At 43.3% G+C, this 27,494-nt stretch overlaps 1 protein-coding gene across 2 annotated transcripts in view; it reads left to right on the top strand.

The window, feature by feature from the left end:
* Positions 1–27,494, top strand: part of LOC147114121 (gamma-aminobutyric acid receptor subunit gamma-2-like) — a 177,669-nt gene that overhangs the window by 29,991 nt on the left and 120,184 nt on the right. For both annotated transcript variants that reach the window (XM_085995739.1, XM_085995738.1), the window contains exons 6-7: positions 851–933; positions 13,930–14,067. In XM_085995739.1, the coding sequence (XP_085851865.1) occupies positions 851–933; positions 13,930–14,067 (221 nt within the window). The remainder of the gene's footprint in view (positions 1–850; positions 934–13,929; positions 14,068–27,494) is intronic.

Below are 27,494 nucleotides of genomic sequence, written 5' to 3' on the forward strand. Positions count from 1 at the left end.
GCTGTGGCCTTTAATGCACTTTAGTTAGTTCCGTGACATTAAGTACATTCACTTACTGCCTAACCAGGACCACTGCAAATTCTAATAAACAGCTACTTCTATTTTTGCAGAAGGTTTAGATAATTTGGATAGAAATTAGATGGAATTATTCAAATCTATAACCTCAACAAAACACTTCACTTATGCTAATAACTGCTAACAATGATAATGAGTGTAATATAATTTGGGGCTGGCAGTAAATAGATGTTACTTAGATTATCACTCCCTTAGTTCTAGATGTGTACCAGTAATATTTAAATTCTGAGGAATTTGTAACAAAAATTAGACATACAACATGTTAAAATATCTGAATAGCGATCTCACTAACTGGCAGTTATTATCTCATTTTCTTTAATGTAAAATCTTCAGAAATAAAATCAGTTATGTATATTTGATTTATCTGTGATAACCTGAACCAGTTCCTATGTTGTGATTGACTGCTGAAGATATCGTGAAGTATAAGATTTCAGTTAGGTTGTTTCTTCCTATCTAAATAAAACTCACATTTAATATGAGTTGTGTGCTATATTCCCATAGTTTGAGTTTTGCATAATGATATCACTGTACTTTGTATTGTGTGGCATAATATCTATTTTGTGCCTTGTGAAGCTTCGCGAAATATCTATATTGTTTTTTATCTCTGTCTTAAATATGTAACATATGCCCATATCTTTGAATCATACCTGACTCTCAATTTTATATGTATCTTGCATAGATGAATATATTTCTGCTATAATGAGAGTATTTCTGTCATAACGAGATTGTCCTCTCAATTATTTCAATGCATACAATGATGTTTCATTATTTTTAGGTTAACAATTGATGCTGAATGCCAGCTTCAACTGCATAACTTCCCAATGGATGAGCACTCCTGTCCTTTGGAATTCTCAAGCTGTATGTATTAGTTTATGATATATAATAATTTAACTACAGATATTTAAAGCAGCAACGTATTCTGTTAGAGCATTGCAGAATGTTTGAAAGAATATTTTTGTCACAAAGAAGGCTGTAAAAGTGTACTTCAGAATTTTAATATATATCAATGTTTTCTGAACCAATTATCTTCCTAAAGTGCATATTGCAACATATATAGTATAACAGAAAGTGCTAATCTGTTGGAATTGTCAACAGCTAACAGTTTAACATTTTCATGTTAATTCTTAATTCAATGCAATGGAAACTCCCAATTGTCCTTTTTAGACCAATGGATCAGTGATATCCATGCTCATCTAGTGATGTTCCTAATTGTCATATCAGGACCGATTTTAACCCGTGCCTATCATGAATGGTGCAGGCAGGGGAGAAAGCGGGGGTAAGACGGTGGAGGGAGGGGCAGGTTTGTGCCGTGTTCCCGCCCCCTACTAGCTTTACTTGCTTGTCTTCAGGCACAGGAAGGTTGCCCACACCAGAGGAGCAGGGGCCTAATTTAAATGGCAGCATCTCGTCTCGATGACATCATTGGGATGAGCACACCAGCTTAATCGCAGGCATAACCAGGGCCCACATGATCTCCCAGTGCTAGCAAAGTTGACAGCAGCAAGGATCCAGGCTTTCAAAAAACATTAAAGGATCCTTGTGGGCCAGGAGGATGCCTTGGTCCTCCCAGACTTCCTCCCCTCCTCTGATCGTAGACTTGCCGACCACACCTAATCCCTACTTACCTTACCTGGGGCTGACCCCCCACCGACTTTTGACTACTGCCCACTGGCGGTGAAATCATGCTTGGCATCCGCACGCCTGTTTCCCACCCAAGTTAAAATTGGCCCTGTAGTGGTGATAAAACTGGCTGTACTCCACATACAGGAAATTTTGGCACCGACAATAAATATTATTGTATTCAATGTCATTGCAATAGTAATACTACGCAGCTTTGACCTACATACACATGATATTGTGTGCAGTTTTGGTCGCCTTATCTGAGGAAGGATGTTCTTGCCATGGAAGGAGTTCAGCGAAGATTCACCAGGCTGATACCTGGGATGGCAGGAATGACGTATGAGGAGAGATTGGGTCGATTGGGCTTGTACTCGCTGGAGCTTAGAAGAATGAGGGGATCTCATTGAAACTTATAAAATTCTGACAGGACTGGACAGACTAGATGCAGGAAGGATGTTCCCGATGATCGGGGAGTCCAGAACCAGGGGTCACAGTCTAAGGATAAGGGGTAGGCCATTTAGGACAGAAATGAGGAGGAATTTCTTCATCCCGAGAGTGGTGAACCTGTGGAATTCTCTACCACAGAAGGCAGTAGAGGCCAATACATTAAATATATTCAAGAAGGAGTTGGATATATTTCTTAAGGCTAAAGGGATCAAGGGGTGTGGGGAGAAAGCAGGGACCGGGTACTGAATTTGGATGATCAGCCATGATCTCATTGAATGGTGGAGCAGGCTCGAGGGGCCGAATGGCCTACTCCTGCTCCTATCTTCTATGTTTCTATGATACTGGTAGCGGTGTAGTGATTCTCCCCATACTCTTGCATCATCAACATCCTGTGGGTCACCATTGACCAGAATCTCGATTGGACCAGAAACATAGGCCGCGAATATTGTTCTGAAGGCAGGATGGGGGTGGGTCAGCTAGTTTCTGGGTTCTGGTCCCGCCCCCAGCTGCCTCCGCTCTGCAGACGTGATTTTCCCTTGATTGGCCTTGTTAAGCCGCACCGGCCAATTAATAGGAAGCGGGTCTGATGACGTCATTAAAAGGACCATGCACAAGTTTATTTTGACAGTTGATCTGTCAGTGTTTGACAGCATTGAGGTGCTGCAAACACTGACAATCACTGCACAAAGGTGAACTCTTACACCCAGGCTCTCCAATGACTCCCTCCATATGTTTATGGAGGGTGTCACAGCACGCGGGGAGGTTCTCTTCCCTTCCAAGGGAGGAAGACACCTCCCCAGGACACCAACTTACCTTGAACCTCCACTCAACCCTCTCTAGCTACTTTATCACTTCCCTGTCTCACTAGCAACCCCTCATATTCACCCCCATCCTACTGCAAGCATACCAACTAACAACACACAAGGGTAGGCACTTGTGAGGTTTAGCTAATGTCCATGTGAAGTTTCTGGTAATCTATTTATCTGCCTGTATGATGATAATTGCCTAGCTAACAAAAGAAATTAAAGCTAGTATTAAGACAAAGGAGGAAGCTTATAAAGTTGCCAGAAAAAGCGGTCAGCCTGAGGATTGAGATCTTTATAGAAATCAGCAAAGGGGACCAAGAAATTGATAAAGAAAGAGAAAATTGAATATGAGCACAAACTAACGAAAAATATTAAAACGGATTGTAAAAGCATCTATAGGTATGTGAAAAGGAAAAGACTGGCGAAGGTAAATGTAGGTCCTTTATAGTCAGAAATGGGAGAATTTATAATGGGGAATGAGGAAATGGAAGAGAAATTAAATAAATACTTTGGGGGAAAAATTGGGTGAGTAGCGCCACCTGTTAGCGCCTAAAGAGGCAGTCAGTGGCTGTAGCGCCACTGGCTGCGCCTCCCGCGATATTCAACAGGGGCGCTAATGGTGGCGTTAGCCATTTGCGCTGCACCGCCACCGATGACGTCACCGGTGTGCGCAGCGCCCCATTCGCGTCCTGTTCACGATATTTGGTAGCGAACGCCGCAGTTGCGGCGTTTGCTACCCGCGCCCGGTTCACGGGGCCTTACTGTGCCGGTAACAGCGCAAGTTAAGGTGGAGGTGCGGGGCGGCCGCCTGCCAGCACCTCCGCCCCCGGCCTCCTAACCCCCCCGCCCCGTGGCATTGCCGGCTGTTTCCCGAGAGCCCGGCACTTCTCCTTGGTGCCGGGCTCGTATGCCGGCACTCGCGAGCGGGGATTGCGCTGTTGCAGGTACCTCCCCCTTAACAGTGGGAGGAAGGCCTGCAGTATCGCAGCGTGCCGTGCCGCAGCGTGTGGCACTGCGGCACGTTGCGCTGCGATATTCAGTTTCAGCGCCCTAAGAGGGACGTGGAGCGCCTCGAGCCTCGCCCCGTGTCCCTCGAGGGGCAATGAAACTGAATATCTGACAATCGCTGAAGCCTCGAATGCTGCGCTAAATCCTGCGCTCAGGCGACTTTTGCGCCACTTTGGCGCCCCAACCCAATTTCTAGGCCTTTGTTTCTGTCTTCACGGAGGAAGACACAAAAAACCTCCCAGAAGTACGAAAAAACTAAGGGTGTGGTGAGAATGAGGACCTTAAAGAAATTATTATTAGTAAAAAAAACAGTACTAGCAAAATTAACGGGACTAAAAGTCGATAAATCCCAAGGACCGGATGACCTACATCCTAGGGTTTTGAAAGAGGTGGCCATTGGGATAGTGGACGCATTGGTTGTCATCTTCCAAAATTCTATAGATTCTGAAATGGATCCTAGCAAATGTAACCCCACTATTTTAAGAAAGGAGGGAGAGAGAAAATGGGGAACTACAGACCTGTTAGCCTCACATCAGTAGTTGGAAAAATGCTGGAATCTATTATAAAGGATGCAATAACTGGGCACTTAGAAAGTAATAGTACGATTGGGCAGAGTCAACATGGATTTATGAAAGGGAAATCCTGTTTGACAAATGTATTGGAGTTCTTTGAGGATGTAACTAGTGGAGTAGACAAAGGGGAACCGGTAGATGTGGTGTATCTGGATTTTCAGAAGGCCTTCGATAAGGTCCCACACAAGAGGTTGGTGAACAAAATTAGGGCACATGGAATTGGGGGTAATATACTAGCATGGATTGAGAATTAGTTAACAGGCAGAAAACAAAGAGTAGGGATAAGCGGGTCTTTTTCACGATGGCAGGCTGTGACTAGTGGGGTACCGCAAGGATTGGTGCTTGGGCCCCAGCTGTTCACAATCTATATCACTGACTTGGATGAGGGGACTAAATGTAACATTTCCAAATTTGCTGATGATACAAAGCTAGGTGGCAGTGTCAGTTCAGAAGAGGATGTGAAGAGGGGTCAAGGGTATCTCGACAGGCTCAGTGAGTGGGCGAGAACATTGGCCCAGAAATTCGGGTCGGAGGATCCCACGGATGCAAGCCTCCGACCTGTACTTACCTAGCGCACCGGCCGTTGTGCTGTGGGCCCGCGTGGGATTCCGATCCTGGGCCTCCTCCAACTGCCGGCGCGCAGTGCTTGCGTATCCCAGGGGCGCAGTTAGTTCGAAGCGTCCCCTGGGATCACATGGGCCATGGAGAACCAATGGTAGCAGGGAAATGCCCATTCATAAAATTGACAGGAAGAGCTGTCAAAACTATAAATACTATAAGCCCCAAAACATAACTTAAACTTCAAATAAATTTTTTAAAAATCACATTTTTAAAATAACTATAAATTACATAAAATAACTATTTTAAACAATAAATTAAATTTTTGAAATAATTAATTACATTTTCTAACAGGGCTCAAAATAAACTTACCGTTCTTTAAAGTATTTAAAAATAATAAACCTGTGGAAAAAATGTTTTAATTTTAATTAATTCACCACTTACCTTGTTAAAAGCAGGCCTTGCGCCAGCTTTTTAAAAGTGTAACTGCTGGAGACTTACCCTCCCGGAGAAACCTGGAAAAAAAACGTAAGTTCCAGGCGCACACGCTGCCTCTCCGGCGTACGTGTTTGACCTCTGAACCCCTTCCTTTAAGGAAACGGAAGTTCCGGTTTCCCGCGCATGCACAGTGCATGCACGAAACCGGCACTTTCGTTGGGCCTACGGGTGAGTACCCAGCGCGTATTCACCCGTGGAGACCTGAATTTCTGGGTCAATGTGGATAAATGTGAAGTTATCCACTTTGGCAGAAAAAATAGAAAGGCAGAGTATTTCCTAAATGGTGAAAGATTGGGGAATGCAGATGCTCAAAGGGACCTGGGTGTGCTTGTACATGAGTCACTGAAAGTGAATGCGCAGGTGCAGCAAGCCATTAGGAAGGCAAATGGTATGTTGGCCTTCATTACAAGAGGATTTGAGTACAGGAGTAAAGAAGTCTTACTCCAATTATATAGGGCCTTGGTGAGACCACACCTGGAGTACTGTGTACAATTTTGGTCTCCTTGCCTAAGGAAGGATATACTTGCCATAGAGGGCGTGCAACGAAGGTTCACGAGATTGATTCCTGGGATGGCAGGACTGTCGTATGAGAAGAGATTGAGTAAACTAGGCCTGTATTCTCTTGAATTCAGAAGAATGAGAGGGGATCTCATTGAAGCGTACAAAATTATTACAGGGCTTGATAGGGTGGATGCTGGGAGAATGTTTCCCTTGGCAGGGGAGTCTAGAATCAGGGGCCACAGCCTCAGGATAAAGGGTAGGCCATTCAGGACTGGGATGAGAAGAAATTTCTTCACACAGAGGGTGGTGAATCTTTGGAATTCTCTGGGGTAGAGGGCTGTGGAGGCTCAGTCATTGGCTATATTCTAAACAGAAGTCGATAGATTTCTGACTAGTAAAGGCATCAAGGGATATGGTGATAGGGCCGGTGAATGGAGTTGAGGCAGAAGATCAGGCATGATCTCATTGAATGGCGGAGCAGGTTCGAAGGGCCGAATGGCCTGCTCCTGCTCCTAGTTCTTATGTTCTTATGTTCTTAATATATACTGTACGTCAGTGCTACCATTTTTTGAGGGATGGTGGGGGGTGATAAGTTAATGCCATCTGTGAAGGGTAACAGTCAAGGGTTGAATAGTATTGTTGGAATGGATAAATATTCTGGAGTTTTGCTTGATTGACTTTGAAGGTTAATGAGCATTTATGTAGAATGAAACAATAATGCTAAGGCAACAAAGCAGGAGGACCCAGTTTCAGGGTAGAGAAGTCAAATTTAGGACATATGCCAGGAAGAATTTTCACACACAGGGTGATCAACAGCTGGCATGGGTTAACAGGGAGAGAAGACACTCGACTTCTTTTTTTAAAAAAAAAGATCGTTGTTTCAGTCAATCTGCCACAGGAGGATCTTGGCAGAATTCATGTTAAGAAATGCTAATGTTAAGTTAAATCTAGTTCTCAAGGAATTAAATTTACAAAACATTAGAGTTAGGAAATATAGATTAGATTCCAGGTGAAGTATCTAAACCAGTATGTATTTGACAATGGATATTAGTTCAGGTATTCCAGTGAATATCTATACTTTTTTCTTTGCACTGATTATTCATTTGAGCCTAGTATGCTCGTCTGCCAAGACTACACTCTGGGGAGGGGGAGGTTGTTGGGTTTATTGAAAGGCTAACTGGCAAATCACTGAATGGGGAAGAAGTCAGAGGAACAACTGATAAACCCATGTACTCTGCAAGTCAGTCCAGTTAGGTCTGGAAAGGGAATCTGGCCTAGTAAGGGGAAAACTCTCTCTTCTCAAGCTTATAGCTGGTCAGAACCAAAAGGCTGACAAGGATGTTTAGTTAGCCTACTAACATGGGATAGTTTAATGTGATTGTTTATTTTTCTTCTTATTCCAGTGGAGGACTTTTAAGTTAAGTGAAGTAAATTTGTTATGATTATTACTGTCACTTTATACGTTCACGTGCTCTCTGTAAAATAAAGCAACTTTGTGATTCATATCTGACCTTGTCCCACTAGTCTACCTACCGAAAGATTGGGGATGTCAAAATGAGGGCATGTGTGAAAGGTCTGGGGTATATTTTTAGCTTCACCGCATGAGCGATAATCTGAATTTAAGCAAAATTTCAGTTGATACCAAACTCAGAGATAGCTTAGAAATTGCAGAATGAGCTGGACAAAATATGTATGTGGGCCAAAGAATGGCAGAATTAAACTAAATTTAATGCAGACAGGTGCATTGTGCGTACAGGTAGGCTATCCTTTATCCGAAAACCTCGGGACCAGCCGTGTTTCGGTTTTCGGAAAATTTCGGATTTCGGAAGGTATTTTATAAGACTGGGAAATTTGTCGGGGGTGGGGGTCGGTCGGGGGTGGGGGTCGTCGGGGGTGGAGGTCGGCGGGGGGTGGGGGTCGGTGGGGGGTGGGGGTCGTCGGGGTCGGCGGGGGGTCGGCGGGGGTCGGGGTCGTGCGCACGACTTACGCTGAACGAAAACACTTTTGGTTTTCAGAGGATTTCTGTTTTCGGAATTGCGGATAAAGGATACACTATCCCTTATCCGAAAGGGTGGGTGTCGGCGGGGGGTCGGGGGTCAGGCGGGGAGAAAAGAATATCGGACAGGCCGCTGCAGCTATCGGACGGGCCGCTGTATTGTTGGGTTCACTCTCCCGGTATACCTCCTTCACACTGCCCGGCTCGGCCTGCAATCTCCGACCCAGGAGGGAACTCAATGACCCTCTGGCCTGCTCAGCGTAAGTCGTGCGCCACTCTGGTCATGTCATGTGCATGACTTATGCTGAACGAAAAAACCTTCGGTTTTTAGAAGGTTTCGGTTTTCGGAAGTTCGGATAAAGGGTAGTCTACCTGTACTACACATGGGAAGGAAAAATAGGTGACACATGATAGACTCAAGACTCCTGTCCAACCAGTTCTAGTCACTGAAACACAAGGGAGATATTCAAACCCTCGAGGCAGAGCACAGAAAAGCGACTATGCTGGTCCCTAGTGTTAAAGATTTAAGTTATGAGGCAAGACTAAAGAAAATTAGACTGCTCAGCCTGGAAAGGAGAGGTGATCTTATAAAGGTGTACACAATAGTTAAGGGAACTGAAAAGGTATACCCACAATCTTACCTTAAATTAAATTGTCAGAGTAGAGGACAAGAGCACACAGGTTCAAACTAGTAAAAGTTACATTTAAAACTGATAAGAACATAAGAAATAGGAGCAGGAGTAGGCCAATCGGCTCCTCGAGCCTGCTCCGCCATTTAATAAGATCATGGCTGATCTGAACCTAACCGCCAATCTACTATCACAGAACCATCTCCTGAATCTAACAGAATTAGACACATGAAATAGGAGCAGGATCATGCTACACGGCCCCTGGGCCCGCTCCGCTACCCAGAGGGCCATGTCCGATCCGAACCCAGACTCATGTCCAAACTCCTGCCCGCTCCCCGTAACCCTTAATTCCCTTTACTTCTAGGAAACTGTCTATTTCTGTTTTAAATTTATGTAATGATGTAGCTTCTACAGCTTTTTGGGGCAGCATATTCCATGGACCTACCACCCTCTGAGTGAAGTAGTTCCTCCTCATCTCAGTTTTGAAAGAGCAGCCCCTTATTCTAAGACTGCCCGCTAGTTCTAGTTTCACCCATCATCGGGAACATCCTCCCCGCATCCACCCGATCCAACCCCTTCACAATCTTATATGTTTCAATAAGATCGCCTCTCATTCTTCTGAACTCCAATGAGTAGAGTCCCAATCTACTCAACCTCTCCTCATATGTCCAACCCCTCATCCCCGGGATTAACCGAGTGAACCTTCTTTGTACTGACTCGAGAGCAAGTATGTCTTTTCTTAAGTATGGACACCAAAACTGTATGCAGTATTCCAGGTGCGGTCTCACCAATACCTTGTACAACTGAAGCAATACATCCCTATTTTTATATTCTATCCCCCTAGCAATGAAAGCCAACATTCCATTGGACTTCTTAATCACTTGCTGCACCTGCATACTAACCTTTTTGAGTTTCGTGCACCAGGACCCCCAGATCCCTTTGTACTTCAGTACTTTCCAGTTTCTTGCCTTTAAATAATAGCTTGCTCTACGATTTTTCCTGCCAAAGTGCATAACCTCGCACTTTCCAGTATTGTATTCCATCTGCCAATCTCTGCTCACTTACTTAGCCTGTCTATGTCCCCTTGCAGGTTTTTTATGTCCTCCTCACTCACTACTTTCCCTCCCATCTTAGTATCATCTGCAAACTTTGATATGTTACACTCGGTCCCCTCCTCCAAATCATTAATACAGATTGTAAAGAGTTGGGGACCCAGCACCGACCCCTGCGGAACACCACTAGTTACTGATTGCCATTCTGAGAATGAACCATTTATCCCAACTCTCTGCCTTCTGTTAGATAGCCAATCCTCTATCCATGCCAGAATATTACCCCCAATCCCATGATTTTTTATCTTAAGCAATAATCTTTTGTGTGGCACCTTGTCAAATGCCTTTTGGAAGTCTAAATACACTACGTCCACTGGTTCCCCTTTATCCACCCTATATGTTACTTCCTCAAAGAACTCCAGCAAATCTGTCAAACATGACTTCCCCTTCATAAAACCATGCTGACTTTGTCTTATTAAATTATGATTATCCAAATGCCCTGTTACTGTCTCCTTAATAATGGACTCCAAAACTTTACCTACCACAGATGTTAGGCTAACCGGTCTATACTTTCCAGCCTTCTGTCTACTGCCCTTTTTAAATAAGGGTGTTACATTAGCAGTTTTCCAGTCAGCCGGGACCTTTGCTGAGTCCAGGGAGTTTTGGAAAATTATTACCAATGCATCCACAATCCCTACCGCCACTTCCCTCAAGACCCTAGGATGTAAGCCATCAGGTCCAGGTGATTTATCTGCCTTGAGTCCCATTATTTTACCGAGTACCACTTCCTTAGTGATTTTGATCGTGTTTAGCTCCTCCCCCCCTTTAGCCCCCAGTTTGTCCAGTGCTGGGATATTCTTAGTGTCTTCTGCTGTAAAGACTGATATAAAATATTCATTCAGTGTTTTTGCCATCTCCATATTTCCCACCATTAATTTCCTGGTCTCATCCTCTAAGGGACCAACATTTACTTTAGCCACCCTTTTTCTTTTTATATAACTATAAAAACTCTTACTATCTGTTTTTATATTTTTTGCTAATTTACTTTCATAATCTATCTTCCCTTTCTTAATCAATCTTTTTGTTATTTTTTGCTGTCTTTTAAAGTTTTCCCAATCCTCTATCCTCCCACTAGATTTGGCTACCTTATATGCCCTTGTTTTTAGTCGAATACTATCCTTAATTTCTTTACTTAGCCACGGATGGCTGTCTTTTCTTTTACACCCTTTTCTTCTCAGTGGAATATATTTTTTTTGGAAGTTGTAAAATAACTCCTTAAATGTACACCACTGATCATGTATCGTCTTACCCTTTAATCTATTTTCCCAATCCACTCTACTCAATTCCGCTCTCATACCTTCATAGTCTCCTTTATTCAAGCTTAGCACGCTTGTTTGAGATCCAACCTTCTCACCCTCTAATTGAATACGGAATTCAACCATGTTATGGTCACTCATTCCAAGGGGATCCTTTACTAGGACATTTTTAATTAATCCTGTCTCGTTACACAGGACCAGATCTAAGGTTGCTTGCCCCCTGGTCAGTTCAGTTACATACTGCTCAAGAAACCCATCCCTAATACACTCAATGAACTCACCCTCAAGGCAGCCCTGCCCAATTTGATTTGTCCAATTAATATGATAGTTAAAATCCCCCATAATTATAGATGTTCCCTTATTACAAGCCTCAACTATTTCCTGATTGATACTCCGTCCAACAGAGTTGTAACTGTTCGGAGGCCTGTAGACTACACCTACTAGTGTTTTTTTCCCCTTATTATTCCTTACCTCCACCCAAACTGTTTCATTATCCTGATCTTTTGACCCAATATCATTTCTCTGTATTACAGTGATTCCTTCCTTTATTAACATTAGCCACCCCACCTCCCCTTCCTTCCTGCCTGTCCTTCCTGATCGTTAAGTAACCTGGTATGTTTAATTCCCAGGCATTGTCACCCTGCAGCCATGTTTCTGTAATGGCCACAAGATCATACCCATATGTAGTTATTTGTGCCATTAACTCGTCTATTTTGTTACGAATGCTACGTGCACTCAGATAGAGAACTTTCAAATATGTTTTGTGACAATTAGTTCCTGCTTTTGCCCTTTTTATTACTTTACCTTTTACTCCATACCTTCTGCCCCTTCCTGACACGCTCTGGTTTTTAATTTCCCCACTGCTACCTAAGTCTATGACCTTCTCTGTTGTCATTTTTATTATTTGCTCTCTAGGAACCTCCCCCCCACTAGTTAGTTTAAAGCCCTCTCTACAGCCCTAGTTATATGATCCGCCAGGACTCTAGTCCCAGCACTGGCCAAGTGAAGCCCGTCCCAACGGAACAGCTCCCTCCTGCCCCAGTACTGGTGCCAGTGTCCCAGGAAGCAAAACCCATTTCTCCCACACCAGTCTTTGAGCCATGCATTTAACTCTCTAATTTTATTTGTCCTAGCCAAATTCGCTCGTGGCTCAGGTAATAATCCAGAGATTATTACCCTTGAGGTTCTGTTTTTTAATTTGACCCCTAGCTGCTCATACTCCTTTAACAGAACCGGCTTCCTAGTTCTATCTACATCGTTTGTACCAACATGGACCACGACAACTGGATCCACCCCCTCCCACTGCAAGTTTCTTTCCAGCCCAGAGGAGATGTCTTTAACCCTGGCACCGGGTAGGCAACACAGCCTTCGGGACTCTCGCTCTCGGCTGCAGAGAACTCTATCTATCCCCCTAATAATACTATCCTCTACCACTACAACATTTCTAGTTACTCCCCCCTCTTGAATGGCCCCCCGTTCCACGGTGTTGTGGCCAGGTTGCTCATCCTCCCTGCAGTCCCTGCTCCCGTCCCCACAGGGAGTAAGAACCTCGAACCTGCTGGACAAGAGCAAGGGCTGCGGCTCCTCCAGCTCTACCTCCTGGATCCCCGTACCTGCCTCACTTGTAGTCACACCGTCCTGTCCCTGACCATGGGCTACATCTGAATTAATTAACTTCATAGGTGTGATCACCTCCTGATACACAGAGTCCAGGTACTTTTCCCCCTCCCTGATGTGTCGCAGTGTCTGAAGCTCAGACTCCAGCTCATCAACACGGAGCTGGAGTTCCTGTAGCAGCAGACACTTGTCACAGACGTAATCACCGTGAGCCTCAATGGGGTTCACCGGCTCCCACATCTCGCAACAGTAACACATCACCTGCTCCATTCTATGTAATTAATTAAATTTTTTATTGTTAGTTATGGACACCCTCTGCCTGATTATAGATGCTAGTATCCCCTTTAATTAATTGGATTTAGTTTAAATCAATCCCTCTAATTACACCAGTTAAATGGTTTACCAACAGTCACTCTGCACCAGAAAGGCCTTATTAACTACAACCCACAGAGTTAAAGTTTGAAAAGAACACCTAACACCCCACTTACCCAAACTCACAGCACTCTCTGCTGACTCGCACTCAGTGCTTGCTCGCACTAGCCTGGTCTTTTTATACTGTTTGTTTGTTTACAGCCAAATGAGTCACCCCTGCTGATTGGTTAGAAAACTGGTTTCCACTGCCTGCTGTGCCAATTTACTCCTACTGCAATGTAACCTTGTTTTACTCTTCTTAAACCAACAGAATCCCAAATATTTAACTTTTCCCCTTTACTTAAAGTGCTTAAGTAATCTTATCAAGAATGATTTAAAGAGAAATAACAATTAAAGAACTCACACACTTACCCAAACTCACAGCACTCTCTGCTGACTCGCACTGATATCAGGAAGTTCTTTACACAAAGAATGATTACCTTCTAGATAGAGAAGTGGAGGCAAAAGCATCGAAGTCTTTTATGAAAACATAAGATGCTGCAATGGTAGGACTGCAGGGTCTTTGTGAATGGATTAATCATGGTGGGCTGAATGGCTTTCCTCATCCATAATTACATTTTGATCTTGTGATTGAAGCTATCCTCTGATTGTCTGAACTTTGCTTCAGGATATTGAATAGATGGAATAGTGCTCATGGTAGGGTAGTGTACAAGGTCTGCGGAGAAGCAGATTGGACGGCTTTTTTTAAAAGATTTCTTATATCCTTCTGAATACAAGATTTCACACTCAATATAAGACTGCAGTCTTAATATAAGAGTAACAAAAAAAAAGTGATTAAGTGAACTTTCTTGAATCTCATTTCTAGATGGCTATCCCAAAGATGAAATAATATACCGGTGGAACGACAGTTCTGTTGAGTTTGGAGACACACGCTCTTGGAGGCTGTATCAGTTTGCATTTCTTGGATTGAGAAATACTACAGCGCTTGTCAGGACTACTTCGGGTAAGTCACTTTTTAAAACTTACTGTGAACTAGCAAAATAGTTCCTCCCATCAAGGGGTCATCAAATTGAGGTTTGAGCTCCTCTGCTGGCTCTAACCGAAAGTTTTTGAGAACCGTGAAAAAATATTTGTTTAAATAGAACATTTGTAACAGGAAGGTTTATCCTGCTGAATGTTTGCTCGACTACTGATGAAACTTGATATTTACAACTGGAAATGTTTGCAGTAATGAGCTGAGGTGTGTTATGGTTGGGAATGTGCAAGCCAACTAAAGATCAGCTTGGTATTTTGGCTCAATCTACCTGGGGTCAAACACTATAGAAAAACATCTGGAAGTGACATCCCACTTTTGGCAAATATACATGATGTAAGACGCCACTCTTAAGATGATAATTTAACACACCTCTCTTTTGAGGTTATATGGGTTATGATTAGCATACTCTGATGTCAGATATCACAGGTATCAGTACTCTTAGCATGAAGTATTGTATTAAAATAATACCTTATAAGACTAATGGAAGTACAAACTGAACACAAAATCCATAAGCTCAGGAATAATAATTTAGTGAGTCTCTTACATACTTTGAATCCTTTGCTTGGGTGATCTTCTGGAAGCTCAAAATGATCTGGAAATCAAGTTGTATTTCACTTGATCTTACGCTGAACATTGGCAAATGCCCACAAATCACAGTTCCAATCTGTGGAACTGAGGGGGCGATTTTGTGAATGGAGGCGCGTTGGAGGCGGGACTGCTGCTTGTCGGGTTTCAGTCCCGCCTCCATCGATTTATGGCCAACCCACGTTATTTTCCCTTGATTTACCTTGTTAAGCCTGCCCAGCGGGCTTAGCAGGCCAATTAAGGAAAGCCGGTTGCAGAGCACGTCAACATATGACGTGTCATAGAAACATAGAAACATAGAAGATAGGAGCAGGAGTAGGCCATTCGGCCCTTCGAGCCTGCTCCGCCATTCAACGAGATCATGGCTGATCATCCAAGCCCTAGCACCCGGTCCCTACACCGACAGCCATCCCACCCAAGCCCTATCCCCGTAACCCCACGTATTTAATCCCCCCCTAACACTAAGGGCCAATTTTTATCATGGCCAATCAACCTAACCCGCACATCTTTGGATGAAAAATTTTTGACAGATGAATTGTCATCGTTTGACAGCTCTGTGAAGCTGTCAAACAGTGACAATCTCTGCAGTTTGATGAGGTCTTGCATACAAGACGCCATCAAACTTCTTTCTTTTACAGAATTGATGTTTGTTGCATCTGAGAATGCAACGGATATCTCTCATCTGCAACACGGAGGTCCAAGACCCTTCGCATAGAAACCGACTGAAGCCTGCAGGAAGAAACTAAGGTAAGTGCACTTTTAAAAACACTTAGGCCTAGAAATTCAGTGGCCTGCGCCACCAGTTTGCGCCCAAAGAGGGCTTTTGCGCCACTGTGCAAACCTACCGGGATATTTAGCGGGGCGCTCATGGCGGCGTTAGCCATTAGCGCTGCGCCGCCACCGATGACGTCATTGGTGTGCGCAGCGCCCCGCTATCGCCCCGCTGGCCATATTTGGTTGCTGCCGCCTCCCCCACGCTGGCCGCAAACAGCGACCGGTACACTGGGCCTACCTGTGCCGGTAGTGGGGCGATTTTAAGGTGGAGGTGCGGCCGGCCGCTTTTTCGGCAGCCGCCTGCCCGCACCTCCTTCCCTGGCCTCCTACACCCCCCCCCACGGCATTGCCGGCTGTTTCCAGAGAGCCCGGCACTTCTCCTTGGTGCCGGGCTCATTTGCCGGCACTCGCGAGCGGGGATCGCGCTGTTGCAGGCACCTCCCCCTTAAGAATTAGAGGAAGGCCTGCAGTACCGCAGGCTGCCGTGCCGCAGTGGGTGGCGCTGCGGCACTTTACACGCCGATATTCAGTTTCAGCACCCCAAGCGGGGTGCCGAAACCCTTGTTTAGCGGCCGGCTTCAACTTGGGGCGCTGAAACTGAATTTCCCGCAGGCGCAAGTGGCTCCGTGGGCAGCGGTAATTCCGGCGCCCAGGCGAGCTGGGCGCCCCTAACTGAATTTCTAGGCCTTAGGACTTACCTCAGATACTCACCTCTACACTCTTGCACCCATCACTTACCTTCACACCACACTTTTGCACCTTCCCAACCCCCGCAGACCCAGTACTCTCCTTGCTGAGCTGGCGGGTTTTGGAGTCTTCGGGAAGCCCGCACTTGTGAGGGCAAAAAGGGGATAATCCTATTTTCTGCCTGTTAACTACCGGTTTGTCACCCGCCCCCAAATTCTGCCATTTTCCCGGCAGTCCTGCCTCCATACCCGTCTCCCCAGGGCTGGCAAAATCGCCCCGAGTGTCAAATCTACATAGAGGAGCCTGAAATTATCATTTAACTAATATCTATATAAGGCATATGTAGTTTCCATGAGATATTGCTGGAGTTTCTTCTTGGGCAAATCATTGCAGACAGCCTGCTCCCAATGTGCATTCTTTTTGTACAATGTAAGTGAACTGGAAAATATATTCTTTGAATTTAACTTGACCCTTGGAATGGCATTAGGTCCATGAAATTTCAAACTCCCTAGGCCAGCCACTTTTTCAAGTTTCCCGCTCATACATGGGGGTACTACACCCTAACAATATTATGTAGGAACCTGTATAGTGGGTTTTTACCTGCTGCAGTTGTACCAGCCAGACTTTGCCAAGGCTGAGTGGAAAATTCGTGGACGCCACGAGAGTTGCCGGTGTCACCATGGCCTTGGGTTAATGGCTGCTGAAGATGAACAAAGCGGTACAAGAGAAAAATTTGCGCTGGGGGCTAACGAATTTTACCCCAGCGCTAACTTAGCAAGTAATGCCCTCCTGGTGGCATTAGTGCAGGCATGGGAGCTGAAGTTGCTGTCCAGAAGCGGCGTTCCAGCTTCCAAAAGTCTCTGGAAGTGAGGCAATAGAGTTCGCTAGGCATTGTGGGAAATTAAAAGGGAATTGCATTAAAAAGTCAATGCTGTCTGAACTAACAAAAATAAAAATGAAGTGGAAAAAATGCAGTTTTCAGCCCTTGCTGCCTTAAAAAAAAAAATTATCCTTAAAAATAAGTCCCAAATGGGAGTCGTCCGCTCTTAAAGCTGAACTCCCTTCCGAACCTCTAAATTGGAAAAGTGCTTCAGTACAAAAACAAATGGCTTAGCAAGCCAGGGAAGGGGCACCCAGGGTCTCTCATGCAGCACTCCAGCTTTGTGCAGTAGGTCAACACTGCAAGAGAGATCCTCTACCCACAGGAGTCAAGAGGCCCTCCAGAAAGAACGATGTGGGACCACATCACCGAGGCCGTCACTGCCAGCAGTGTCACTCCCACCACCTGGCTCCAATGCCCAAAGAAGCTTCATGACCTCAGACCACTGGTCAAGGTCAGTGAATGCATCTTCAAAAGCCGTCTTCTACCAACTGCAGCACTAGCCTCACACACTGCTCAATGACTTCCCACCCCCCTAATTACTCACCAACCAACAATCTGTACGAATCACGAGGCACATCTCCCATTTATAGCCTCACCTCACCCCCTTGGAGGAGATGGTGCATGCTATTCTTGGCAGTGGAATGGCTGCGCCCTTGGCCAGCGGCGGGGTAGGAAGGATACAAGATGCTGGTATCCTCATATGTTATCCTCCTTCTGGCATGCACCACTTGCTTTCCCACCCTCCCCTCACCATAACTCCACCCTTGTGCTTTCCTCATTTCACACACCCAAGAAATGCAGCCTGCCTAGCCAGTGGTTGAGGGAGAGGAGAGTGAAGAAGAAGAAACACTGTCAATCGATTTGACACTCCCAGCCACCAGCTCCTCAAGGCCGACCAGCATGGCCATTTGCAATGTCCCCCACTGAAAGTCAGCAGCCTTCCACAAGCCATGCTTCAGCTCGGGGGTAGCACTGCGTGACATCAGTAGGATAGGCAAAGGCACACAAGACAGTCACTAAGGGAATGCATAAGGGTGATGAGTTGATTCATGATGTCATATTGGATGAATAGATATATAAAGTTGGATTAGAAAGTTTGCTTTGTGGTAGCTTTTATTTCAGCACATGGCCAAGAGGATGCTGTGATGGTCAGTAACAGAGGGAAGGTAAGGTGTGGGACTAATGTTGAAAGGGGAATTGGGGTTGTGGTCACTGGCACTGCAGGTAGATGATTCCATCCCGGATATCCCAGTCAGAAAGGGGCTGTCTGGGTTGCATCCTTCTGTCAGCTCCCTCCTCTATGGCTTCCTCCTCTTTGGCTTCTTCCTCTTCCCTCTGCAAGCGGATGCTGTAAATCTAAAATGACAGCATAAAATGCTGGAAATACTCAACGGCTCAGGCAGCATCTTGACCTGAGACATGAACTCTGTTTCTCTCTCCACGGGTGTTGCCTGACCTGCTGACTATTTGCAGCATTTTCTGTCTTCCCAGAGGCCTTCCTTTACCATCCGAGGCCTTGCAAGCATCCAGCAGCACTCCCCACACACTTTAAAAAAAAACTTTTAACATGTATTGCAGCAAGCCACACTTCAATTTGCAGGGCAATGGATGTTACCGGCAGCGCTGCCGGTCCTGGGAAAATGGAGAATGCCGTGGGACCTGCCACCAGCTGGAGAAAGAACGGTGGCTGCCCTCTTAATGCAACTTTTTTGCCGGTAATGGGTGTTGTTAATCTCCTGAATATTTATCCCTAAGAGTTTCTAGAGGGAAATTTTCAGCCCTTCAATACTGAATCCTGTAAGTATTACCAATACCATCAAGCAGAAAATGTACTATTTAATTCTAGTCTGCAGCAAATTCCACCCTCACTACCTTCCATATATATTTGTTCCAGTTTCTGCCTGTAGTACATTGCTTATAGCTTTAATTGTTTGATGTCTTGACTGAGGATGCCTGAGTTTTAATTTGGAAATGCTTCATTACCCCAAATATCTGTCTTGGGGATTCTGACTGATGTTGGGTACAGTGTAAATATAGCTCTCTAGTAATCAAGGATTTTACCTAATTTCCATGCAACTTCATGCCACCACACCACCATTCTTGTACTGTCTTTATGCAAGTGGATTTTATAAGCAGTAAATGCCATAGCTAGGCGAGGTACCCACTCTGGGCTGGATTTTGTCAATGGAGGCGACTTGGAGGCAGGACTGCTGCTTGTCGTGTCAATGTCCCGCCCCCATCCTTGCCTGACCATTGAGAGGGACTTTTCCCTGATTGAGCTTGTTAAATCAGCGGGCTCAGCAAGCCAATTAGGGAAGAAGTCACTGACAGATCACGTGAACGTCAGACGTGCCATCTGTCAAGACTTCTTGAAAGAAGAAATGACAGCGTTTGACAGCTCTGTGAAGCTGTCAAACACTGACATTCTCTTGAGTTTGGTTTGTTTTTGTGGTGAGGACTGAAAAAACATTGTAAAAAAGTAAACTTCAGGGATGTCTGATGGATCGGAGGGTCCATCAGCCATTACCTGAAATTGACAAGGTGGCTGTCCGCTCTCCCGATCCAGCACGGCTAAAGGCTACAGAAGTAAAAAAAGGTAAGTGAACACTTTTTTAAACTTATCGCTCACCTTGCATACATACCACTCCACACTTGCACCCATCACTCACCTCTACACCTTACTTCCAGGTGCCTCCGACCGCCGCAGACCTCCTCCACGTCTCCTCCAGCCCGGCGGGGTACTCCGAGGTCGGGAAGCCTTCACCTGTGAAGGTAAAATGGCACTAATCTCTTTTTCTGCCTGTTAACTACCTGTTAATAGGCAGTTAAAAGGATCAAAAGCCTTTCCTGCCTCCAGGAGACTGGACCCGAAGCTACACATCCTCCCGTCTCCTGGCAAAAGGGCACGGAGGCGGGATGGGGGTGGGTTTGCCACCCATCCCCAATTTCTCCGATTTTACGTGCTGTCCCGCCTCCATGCCCGCCTCCTCGGGGCTTGGAAAATTGAGCCCTTTGAGTCATGCTAGGGTCACTGTGGCACCATGACTCAGCCAACTTCACTTACAATTCAAAGCTTCAGTATCTATTTCTTTCTTACAGTTTTCTATCATGCCTCTATTTCTAGAAGGCGATTCTGTTTCGGTGAGACTGCAATATTCACAGGTGCATTTAATGAGGCAGAAAATTAAAACTGATAGGCTTTAAGTTTTTAAACACCCAAGTGATTATTGACAGTTGAAGGAACATAGAAATATTGGTTCATAGAAATAAATCATTAATATATATTTGTAGGCATCTATATTCTATAACTATAAATGTTGTTTCAATGATGTCTTATCAAAATGTATAACCAACATCATCACACTATTTAAATAGTTAAAACTTTATTTTTTTAAATGTAATTAATTACACTCATTAGGTTCCTTGTTTGTGGAGGTGATGTAAAATAAACAGAATATTATGGTTAGTGGATCTTTTGTCAATCAGGAGATATATCTTGGTAACAAATAAAACATGTATCATTCTGGTACATTTATATGTGGCTTTCCAGAGACGAGAGATTTTTGTTTGCACAGATGGACTTGTCAGCCTGTGGAATGGAAAAGCTTGAATTAGGAAGAGAAACTTTTTAATCATCATGTTTTACAATGTGCAACTTCCACTGCTGCACAAAAACTAGCACAGCTGCTCAGCACTGATTAGTATTAACAGGTTATACAGTGAGTCAAATGACATTTCTATTAATGTACCTGGAATAATTGGAACACTATCCCATAGAAATTTCCACAAACAGCAGGAGTTTCTTTTTTTTAGAAATACAAACGTGTGTTATATTTGGTCCATGTCTCTGCAGCTCTACTGTCTGTTAGTGATCATCCTGAGTGATTTAAGTACCAATTAAAGTGAATCTCCTGAATGTCCTTCCTTTTGGACATGGCAATATGTAGTTAGTCTTCAGTGCAACAGTCCCCAAAGGCTAGTTTTGGTCCATTAAATAGCTGTTGAATGATCTTTCCTCTAGATTAGTATCATCCATTTAGTAACCCTCCTATATGACACTCATTCTAGTATAGTATGTGAGTTTGAGAGTTTCCTAAGTATTACATCCTCTGGGCTGGTGCCAGACCATTAGTGATGCTCCTGAGTGACACGCTCATTGGGATAGCTCCAGTCTTTTAGTGAGCTTTCTTCACGTTGCAACCTCTGGGCTAGTGCCAGTACAGTAATGAGCCTCATGAGCTACTTCTTCTGGGCTACCACCAGTCTGTTGTTGGACCCTCTTTGATAATATAACTTGTTTCTCGTAGATAGCACTGCCACTGTTACCTCTGTGTTCCACTCATTACAGTACCTCTGGAAGCTATTGATAGCAGAAAATATTTTGAAGAATGCTAATAGAACTTGATTCCTTAATAGTTGCAATGCATTTAATCTTAGTTTTGAAAATAACCAAGGAAAATGATGTACAACACAAATCTAGAAATTTCTGATCAGATTATGGCCCTTAATTTGTGGGCGGAGGCTTCCCGCGGGGAAATGCCTCCGATCTGCAAATAAAATGCCCGCGTACCTGGTGGTCTGGGAGGTACGGAGACTCGCGGTCCTGGGCCTCTCTGGGTACCTGTGGGTGGAGGCCCATGTATCCCAGGGGTGCAGGCGGTTCGCAGGCACCCCTGGGAACACGTGGGCCAGGCCAATGAATGAAAGAAGGGGGATCCCCATTCATGCTTATGGGGATTCCGTATGTATGCAATCCCATAAGTATGAATGGAAATACCCCCCAAAATACACCTAGATTTCAAATTTAAAAAAATATTTAAAATGAATTAAAATGGCATTTAATTAAATATTTAAAACAAAAATGTAATTTTTAGAAAAATAAATTTACATGTTTTAAAGGGGCTAAAAATAAACTTACCTTATTTCACAAGTTTTAAAATGTATAAATTAGTGATAAAATTTAATTTTTCTGTTTCTTAAAACTCTTACGCTGATAAAAGCAGGCCTTGCAGCTGCTTTTACCAGGCGTAAGAATTTTACGGGCATTTGCGGGGCAGAATAGCCCAACTCTCGGCCTGTGGATGCCCTTTTGCTGGGGATTTGGACGCACAGCGCATGTCTAAACCTGTAACATGCGCGGCCCCTATGGGTGCGTACGCACCTCATACGCACCCGTAGGGGCCACAAATGATGGCCCTAAATCAGTGTCAATATTTAGTTATGTTTATATAACATTTTAGTCACATATTCAAACATTATGCGCAACTCAGGTACACAACAATATTATCAAAAGGTCTTCATTCCAGTAATCCATTGAGAAACAATGGGCGACAAAATATTGCAACTGCTGCATTACACCTTGAATTATCATCATTATTTGAATGAGAGCTAATGAGAAATAAAGTGATACCATGCAGTATATTATTTGAACAAATTCAGTGCATCAATTTTACACGGTCAGTGTAGGTAATAAAAGATTGAATTTTTCTACATTTAGCTTTATTTAATTTATATGAATTAGGCAATGATAGGTTGCACACGTCAGTTGCCAAGGATTTTAAAATAGGGAAGACAATTTCATTAGTCTGTCATCCTCAGCTTCGTGGTGCAATGCAGGCTAAGCCCATTATTACTATTCCGTCACAGTTTCTGTTTCAGCCACTCTCTTGCTTTTCTGATTCTCCTAGCTGATGTCTGTGTTATTTTGCTATCTACTTACCAGACAATCAGGTCCAGTTTCAGTAAGAATTTCATGGTGCAGTTTCTTACTTCTAATGAAGGATTCTCTGGAATATAAAGCAATTAATTCTCTTGAACACGCAGGATGTTATGCAGAGGGAGGTTGTACATTATATAGGCTGTAAACTGGGAAGGGAGGGAGGAAACAAAGGGGATGAACCTACCGCTACACCATTTAAGTGTTTGTGAAGGAATGCATTGAAAATGATTTGGAATTTAAATGTTCTATTCCGCTGACAAATATTGGCTCGTAAATATTACCAGCAGTACCACCTTTACCTATTAACACACCATGGAGGAGTTTTCTAGTTTAGATGTATATTCATCCTATCAGCAGCCCATCCTATGTTGATGTGTTTTCAGCCAGTGAAAGGCCATTTTTTAAATGTCAATTTGTCTCTCCTACCTCCAAAATGGATGGTGGGATCGGGTTAACAGAAACAAAAATCAGGCACGTAAAGAGAATTGAATAAAATTGAAAGGGCATGGGGAGCTAGCAAGAAAGTAGGATTAGACTAAATGGCCCAACTGGGAGAAAAACACGAGTACAGACCCGATGGGCTGAATGACCTGTTTCTGTGCTGTAACATTCTATAATTCACAAAGTTAAATCATATAAATAGAAGAGGGGTGGAATAGTAGACTGGGAGAGCAGAAATAAACTGTGTATCTTTATTTAAAAGTGACTTTTTAGAAATAATTACTTTTGCATGTCTGGAGTCATTATTAAAATAACAAAGCTTCTCGTAACAGTTGAGTTGTTTTGTTACTGTAATAATTTTTAGTTGAGTATGACAATGATTTCCCTGAACAGATCAGGGTTAAAAATCAGAAGATGAAATATTTACGGTCTATTTCTTTTAATTTTATTTGAATTGTTTTTAAAAAGCTATTGGGACGTTCTGAGTGTTGTGGTGTAAGGGAGTTCAATTAACATGCACAGTTGAAGCTGAAGCACTCTGGATTCATTACAAAATCCCTTTTGAGGTTACTTCATTTCATTCCCACTGCCTAGATCAGCAAGTTAATGATTTTCTTTTCAAAAAAGATTTTTGATGCCCACTCCTTAAGGAGAATTGACCATATCGCTTGATTTGATTTTAGTTTCAGCTGTTAATCGATTCATATGCAGAACAGATTTTCAACTGCTTCATGTCGTTTGATTTTTTCTTTCCCTGTGGGAAAGGTGGACATAAAACAGTTTGACTTAATTGACAAGAAGGTGCATACTTTAAACCTAGTTTAACAATGTACAAATGTGTGTGCTCATTGCTTTACTCCAGTTCAGCGCTGTTATTCATTCATTGTAGGGAGGACTTATTGTACCCATTATGCTGATTCCAGTGTGCTTGCTCATTGCTTCACAATAAACTGAATTCTGGATACATGTATCTTCACAATTGATGCGTGTACTTTGGCAGCGAAATCACACAATTGTGCTGTCATTAGAGTCAGATCTTTAGCCAACCATCCCCCGAAAATGAATAAATGAGATATCATTTTTTTGACACTTTACTCCTCTCTCCTAAATCTTTTATTTTCCTTTAGGGTAATATTGTGCTTTTGGTAATGATTGCCTGATCAGCAGTTTTCCAAGTGCAGTGCTCATTATAGCATTGTACCTAGAAGCCAAGTATTTTGCTTTCATAATGAGATGTGCACCGCAGCAGAAGCGCCTTAAGAAAGCATGAGGATGCATAGAAATATGCCAGTATACAGGGTAGGTCTGGAAGCCTTATTAAAGAGTGGTGTTATCATTGGGAGACTTATAATTTAAAATGGGTGCATAACAGAGCTACTTTTATTACTGGCAGCCTTATAATGCAGCTGGGGTGTATAACAAAAGTTCTTATAATAAGAATAGGTTCTGCAATTCATCTGCCAGTTTTGTTTAATTGTTTTGCCAAGAGTTCTTTGATTGTCATTCTTAAGTGCAAATCAGAAGCATAGGGGGTGAATCACAAAATAAAGGGAAACTGATAAATCACTGGTAAAAATAGGGAAATCTATGCTCCCTCAGTTAGCCATTGGTTTAAGTTTGCAGCTCACATCATGACTGAAACAATCTCTAACATTACGAGAATAGTGCTACTCATATATCAGGGATAGGAACATAGGAACAGGAGTAGGCCATTCAGCCCCTTGAGCCTGTTCCACCATTCCATTAGATTATAGTTGATATGCACCTCAACACCATTCATCCACCTTTGATCCATATCCCTTGATACCCTCGCCTAACAAAATTGATCGACCTCGGTCTAGAAAGTTTCAATTGGCACAGCATCCACAGCCTTTTTGGGGAGCGAGTTCCAGATTTCTGTTACCCTTTGTGTGAAGAAGTATTTCCTGATTTCACTCCTGAATGGCCTGACTCTAATTTTAAGATTATGCCCCCTTGTTCTGGCTTGCCCCAGATAAAATGGTTTCTCTTTATCTACTCTATCAAATCCTTTTATCATTTTAATCACCTTGATTAGATCACCCCTCAATCTTCTGTACTCAAGAGAATACAAGGAAAGATTATGCAACCTATCCTCATAGTTTAACCCTTCAGCTCCCATATCATTCTGATGAATCTGCGCTGCACCCACTCCAAGGATAATACACCCTTCCTTGAGTGTGGTGCCCAGAACTGAATGCAGTATTTCAGATGGGGTCTCACCAAGGCTATATAGAATTGAAGCATCACTTCCTCCCTTTTGTATTCCAGCCACTTGCGATAAAGGCCAAAATTCCATTAGCCTTTTGATTGCATTTTGTACCTGTCCACTAGCTTTTTGTGATTTGTGTACAACACACCCAAACCTTTGTGCTCCTCCACAGTTCCTAGTTTCTCACCAGTAAGAAAATACTCTGATTTGTCTTTCTTGGGTCCAAAGTAGATGACCTCACACTTCCCCACATTGAACTCAATTTGCCACAGTTTTGCCGACTCACTTAATCTGTCTGTCACTTTAACTTCCTGCTCCTATCTGCACTACTTACTGTGCCTCCCAATTTAGTGTCATCTGCAAACTTGGATATGCAACTCTCTCTTCCTTTATCAAAGTCATTGATGGATATGGTGAAAAGATGAGGCCCCAGTACAGATCCTTGGGGAACACCACTTGTCACAGTTTGCCAATCAGAGTATGATAGTGCTCCAATTGTCTTTATGCTTTTTCCCTCCATTCTTCCTTTTCTCTGTTCTTTATTTCACATTTACTGTTTAAATTTCCTTATTATTTAGTGACCATTCACTGACTATAAACCAACTCAAAGGTCTGTTTTTAAAACTCAGGAGATGAACAATTGTAGCTTATCTGCTTAATTCATTAAAGTGACCTGGTCAAGTTACGACAGAGCATTGAGCCAAAATTAGGAATCTCAAATTGGTCCAAATATTAAACTCATCAGTAATGCAGATAACTGTGTGCCACTGAAATGAGTTACTTCATTAGCAGAACTCAAAGGGCTCATTTCAATAATCTTGGTAATTTGAGTTTATTAACTTTTTATAACTTAATTAAATCCATAATGTAAATGAATAGTTGCCGACTTTTGCAAAATTTTAAAAGTAATTAAATCCGCAATGTAAATGAACAGTTGCAGCCTTATGCAAATTTTAAAAATTTAATGAATTCCTTCAATAAAATTATTTTTAAACTTTAAAATATTGAAGAGATACATAAAATTGTTTATATTTATGTTGTTTCTAATCCTATATCACACTTACTAGCATAGTTTAACTCGATGACTCATGGTCATTGCAGTATCTGTTCCACCTGTGACATTACTTGGTGAAGCAATTCATATAAAGATGATAGAAGTATCAGAAAGCATCATGTGCAGATTCAGGATGTTAAACTTTTGAGTAGTTAATTTTGTTAATGGTTCTGTTAGCTGAGAAAATTTAGAAAAAATTATGTTTGGGTGTGAAATTATGGGATGCTGGAAAATAGACATTAATTATTGTTAGTAAGCTTGCTCAAACAAACTATCAACAATTGGGATGGATTTTGGTGAAGATGGACAAGCGGCAAGAAAAATTGGGACAATTGACTATCTTTGGGACTGTGGGGCTGATATAGCAATGTTCAGCAACCACAGTGCGGCTGTGCATCAGGCACTAGGGCCCTATGCTACGGGCCCTGAGGCTACTGTTGTGAACTGTCTGGTACTGGCAGCCTTTGCATCAGCTATGCATTAGGTTCATTATGGGCAAGGTTTACTTAAGTTAGGGGAGGACCCCATCAATGCATTTGGACCACCAGCATATCCCTGTAGATACCCAGCACCTGTAAAGAAATGGGGGTTGCATCGGAAACTCCTTCCATGCGATGGGTCCTTTATCTTAAAGGAACTGGCTTGCTGCCAGTAGCTGCTGTGTTTATCTTCACCTAGTTCAGTTCCTTTTTCTTTAGCTGTTTACCGTTAACTTGTCCAGTGGCTTTGCAAAAAATTAACTTAATGATAGCTTCTTAAAGCTCAACCCTCTCTGGTACTTGTGCTATTTTCCCTAGGGATGTAGTATTGTGCACTTCCTATATAGTAGCAATGGGTATCCCTCTGGGCAGCTCCTTGTATTTGCAGGTTGTGGAGGAGGAGGATCGGAGAAGGCATGCCAGACTAATGCTTTGGTAACTTAGGGGATCTCTTATGGCCGCCATCTATGCTGCCAAGAGCAGGGTTCCTGAGCTGTTGCACCAGACCACGTTATTGGCTCTCATATTTAAATTAGTAGCAG

Source organism: Somniosus microcephalus, chromosome 8, assembly GCF_052327205.1.
Source record: "Somniosus microcephalus isolate GS21.2 chromosome 8, FLI_Smic_1.0, whole genome shotgun sequence".
NCBI classification, from domain to species: Eukaryota; Metazoa; Chordata; class Chondrichthyes; order Squaliformes; family Somniosidae; genus Somniosus; species Somniosus microcephalus.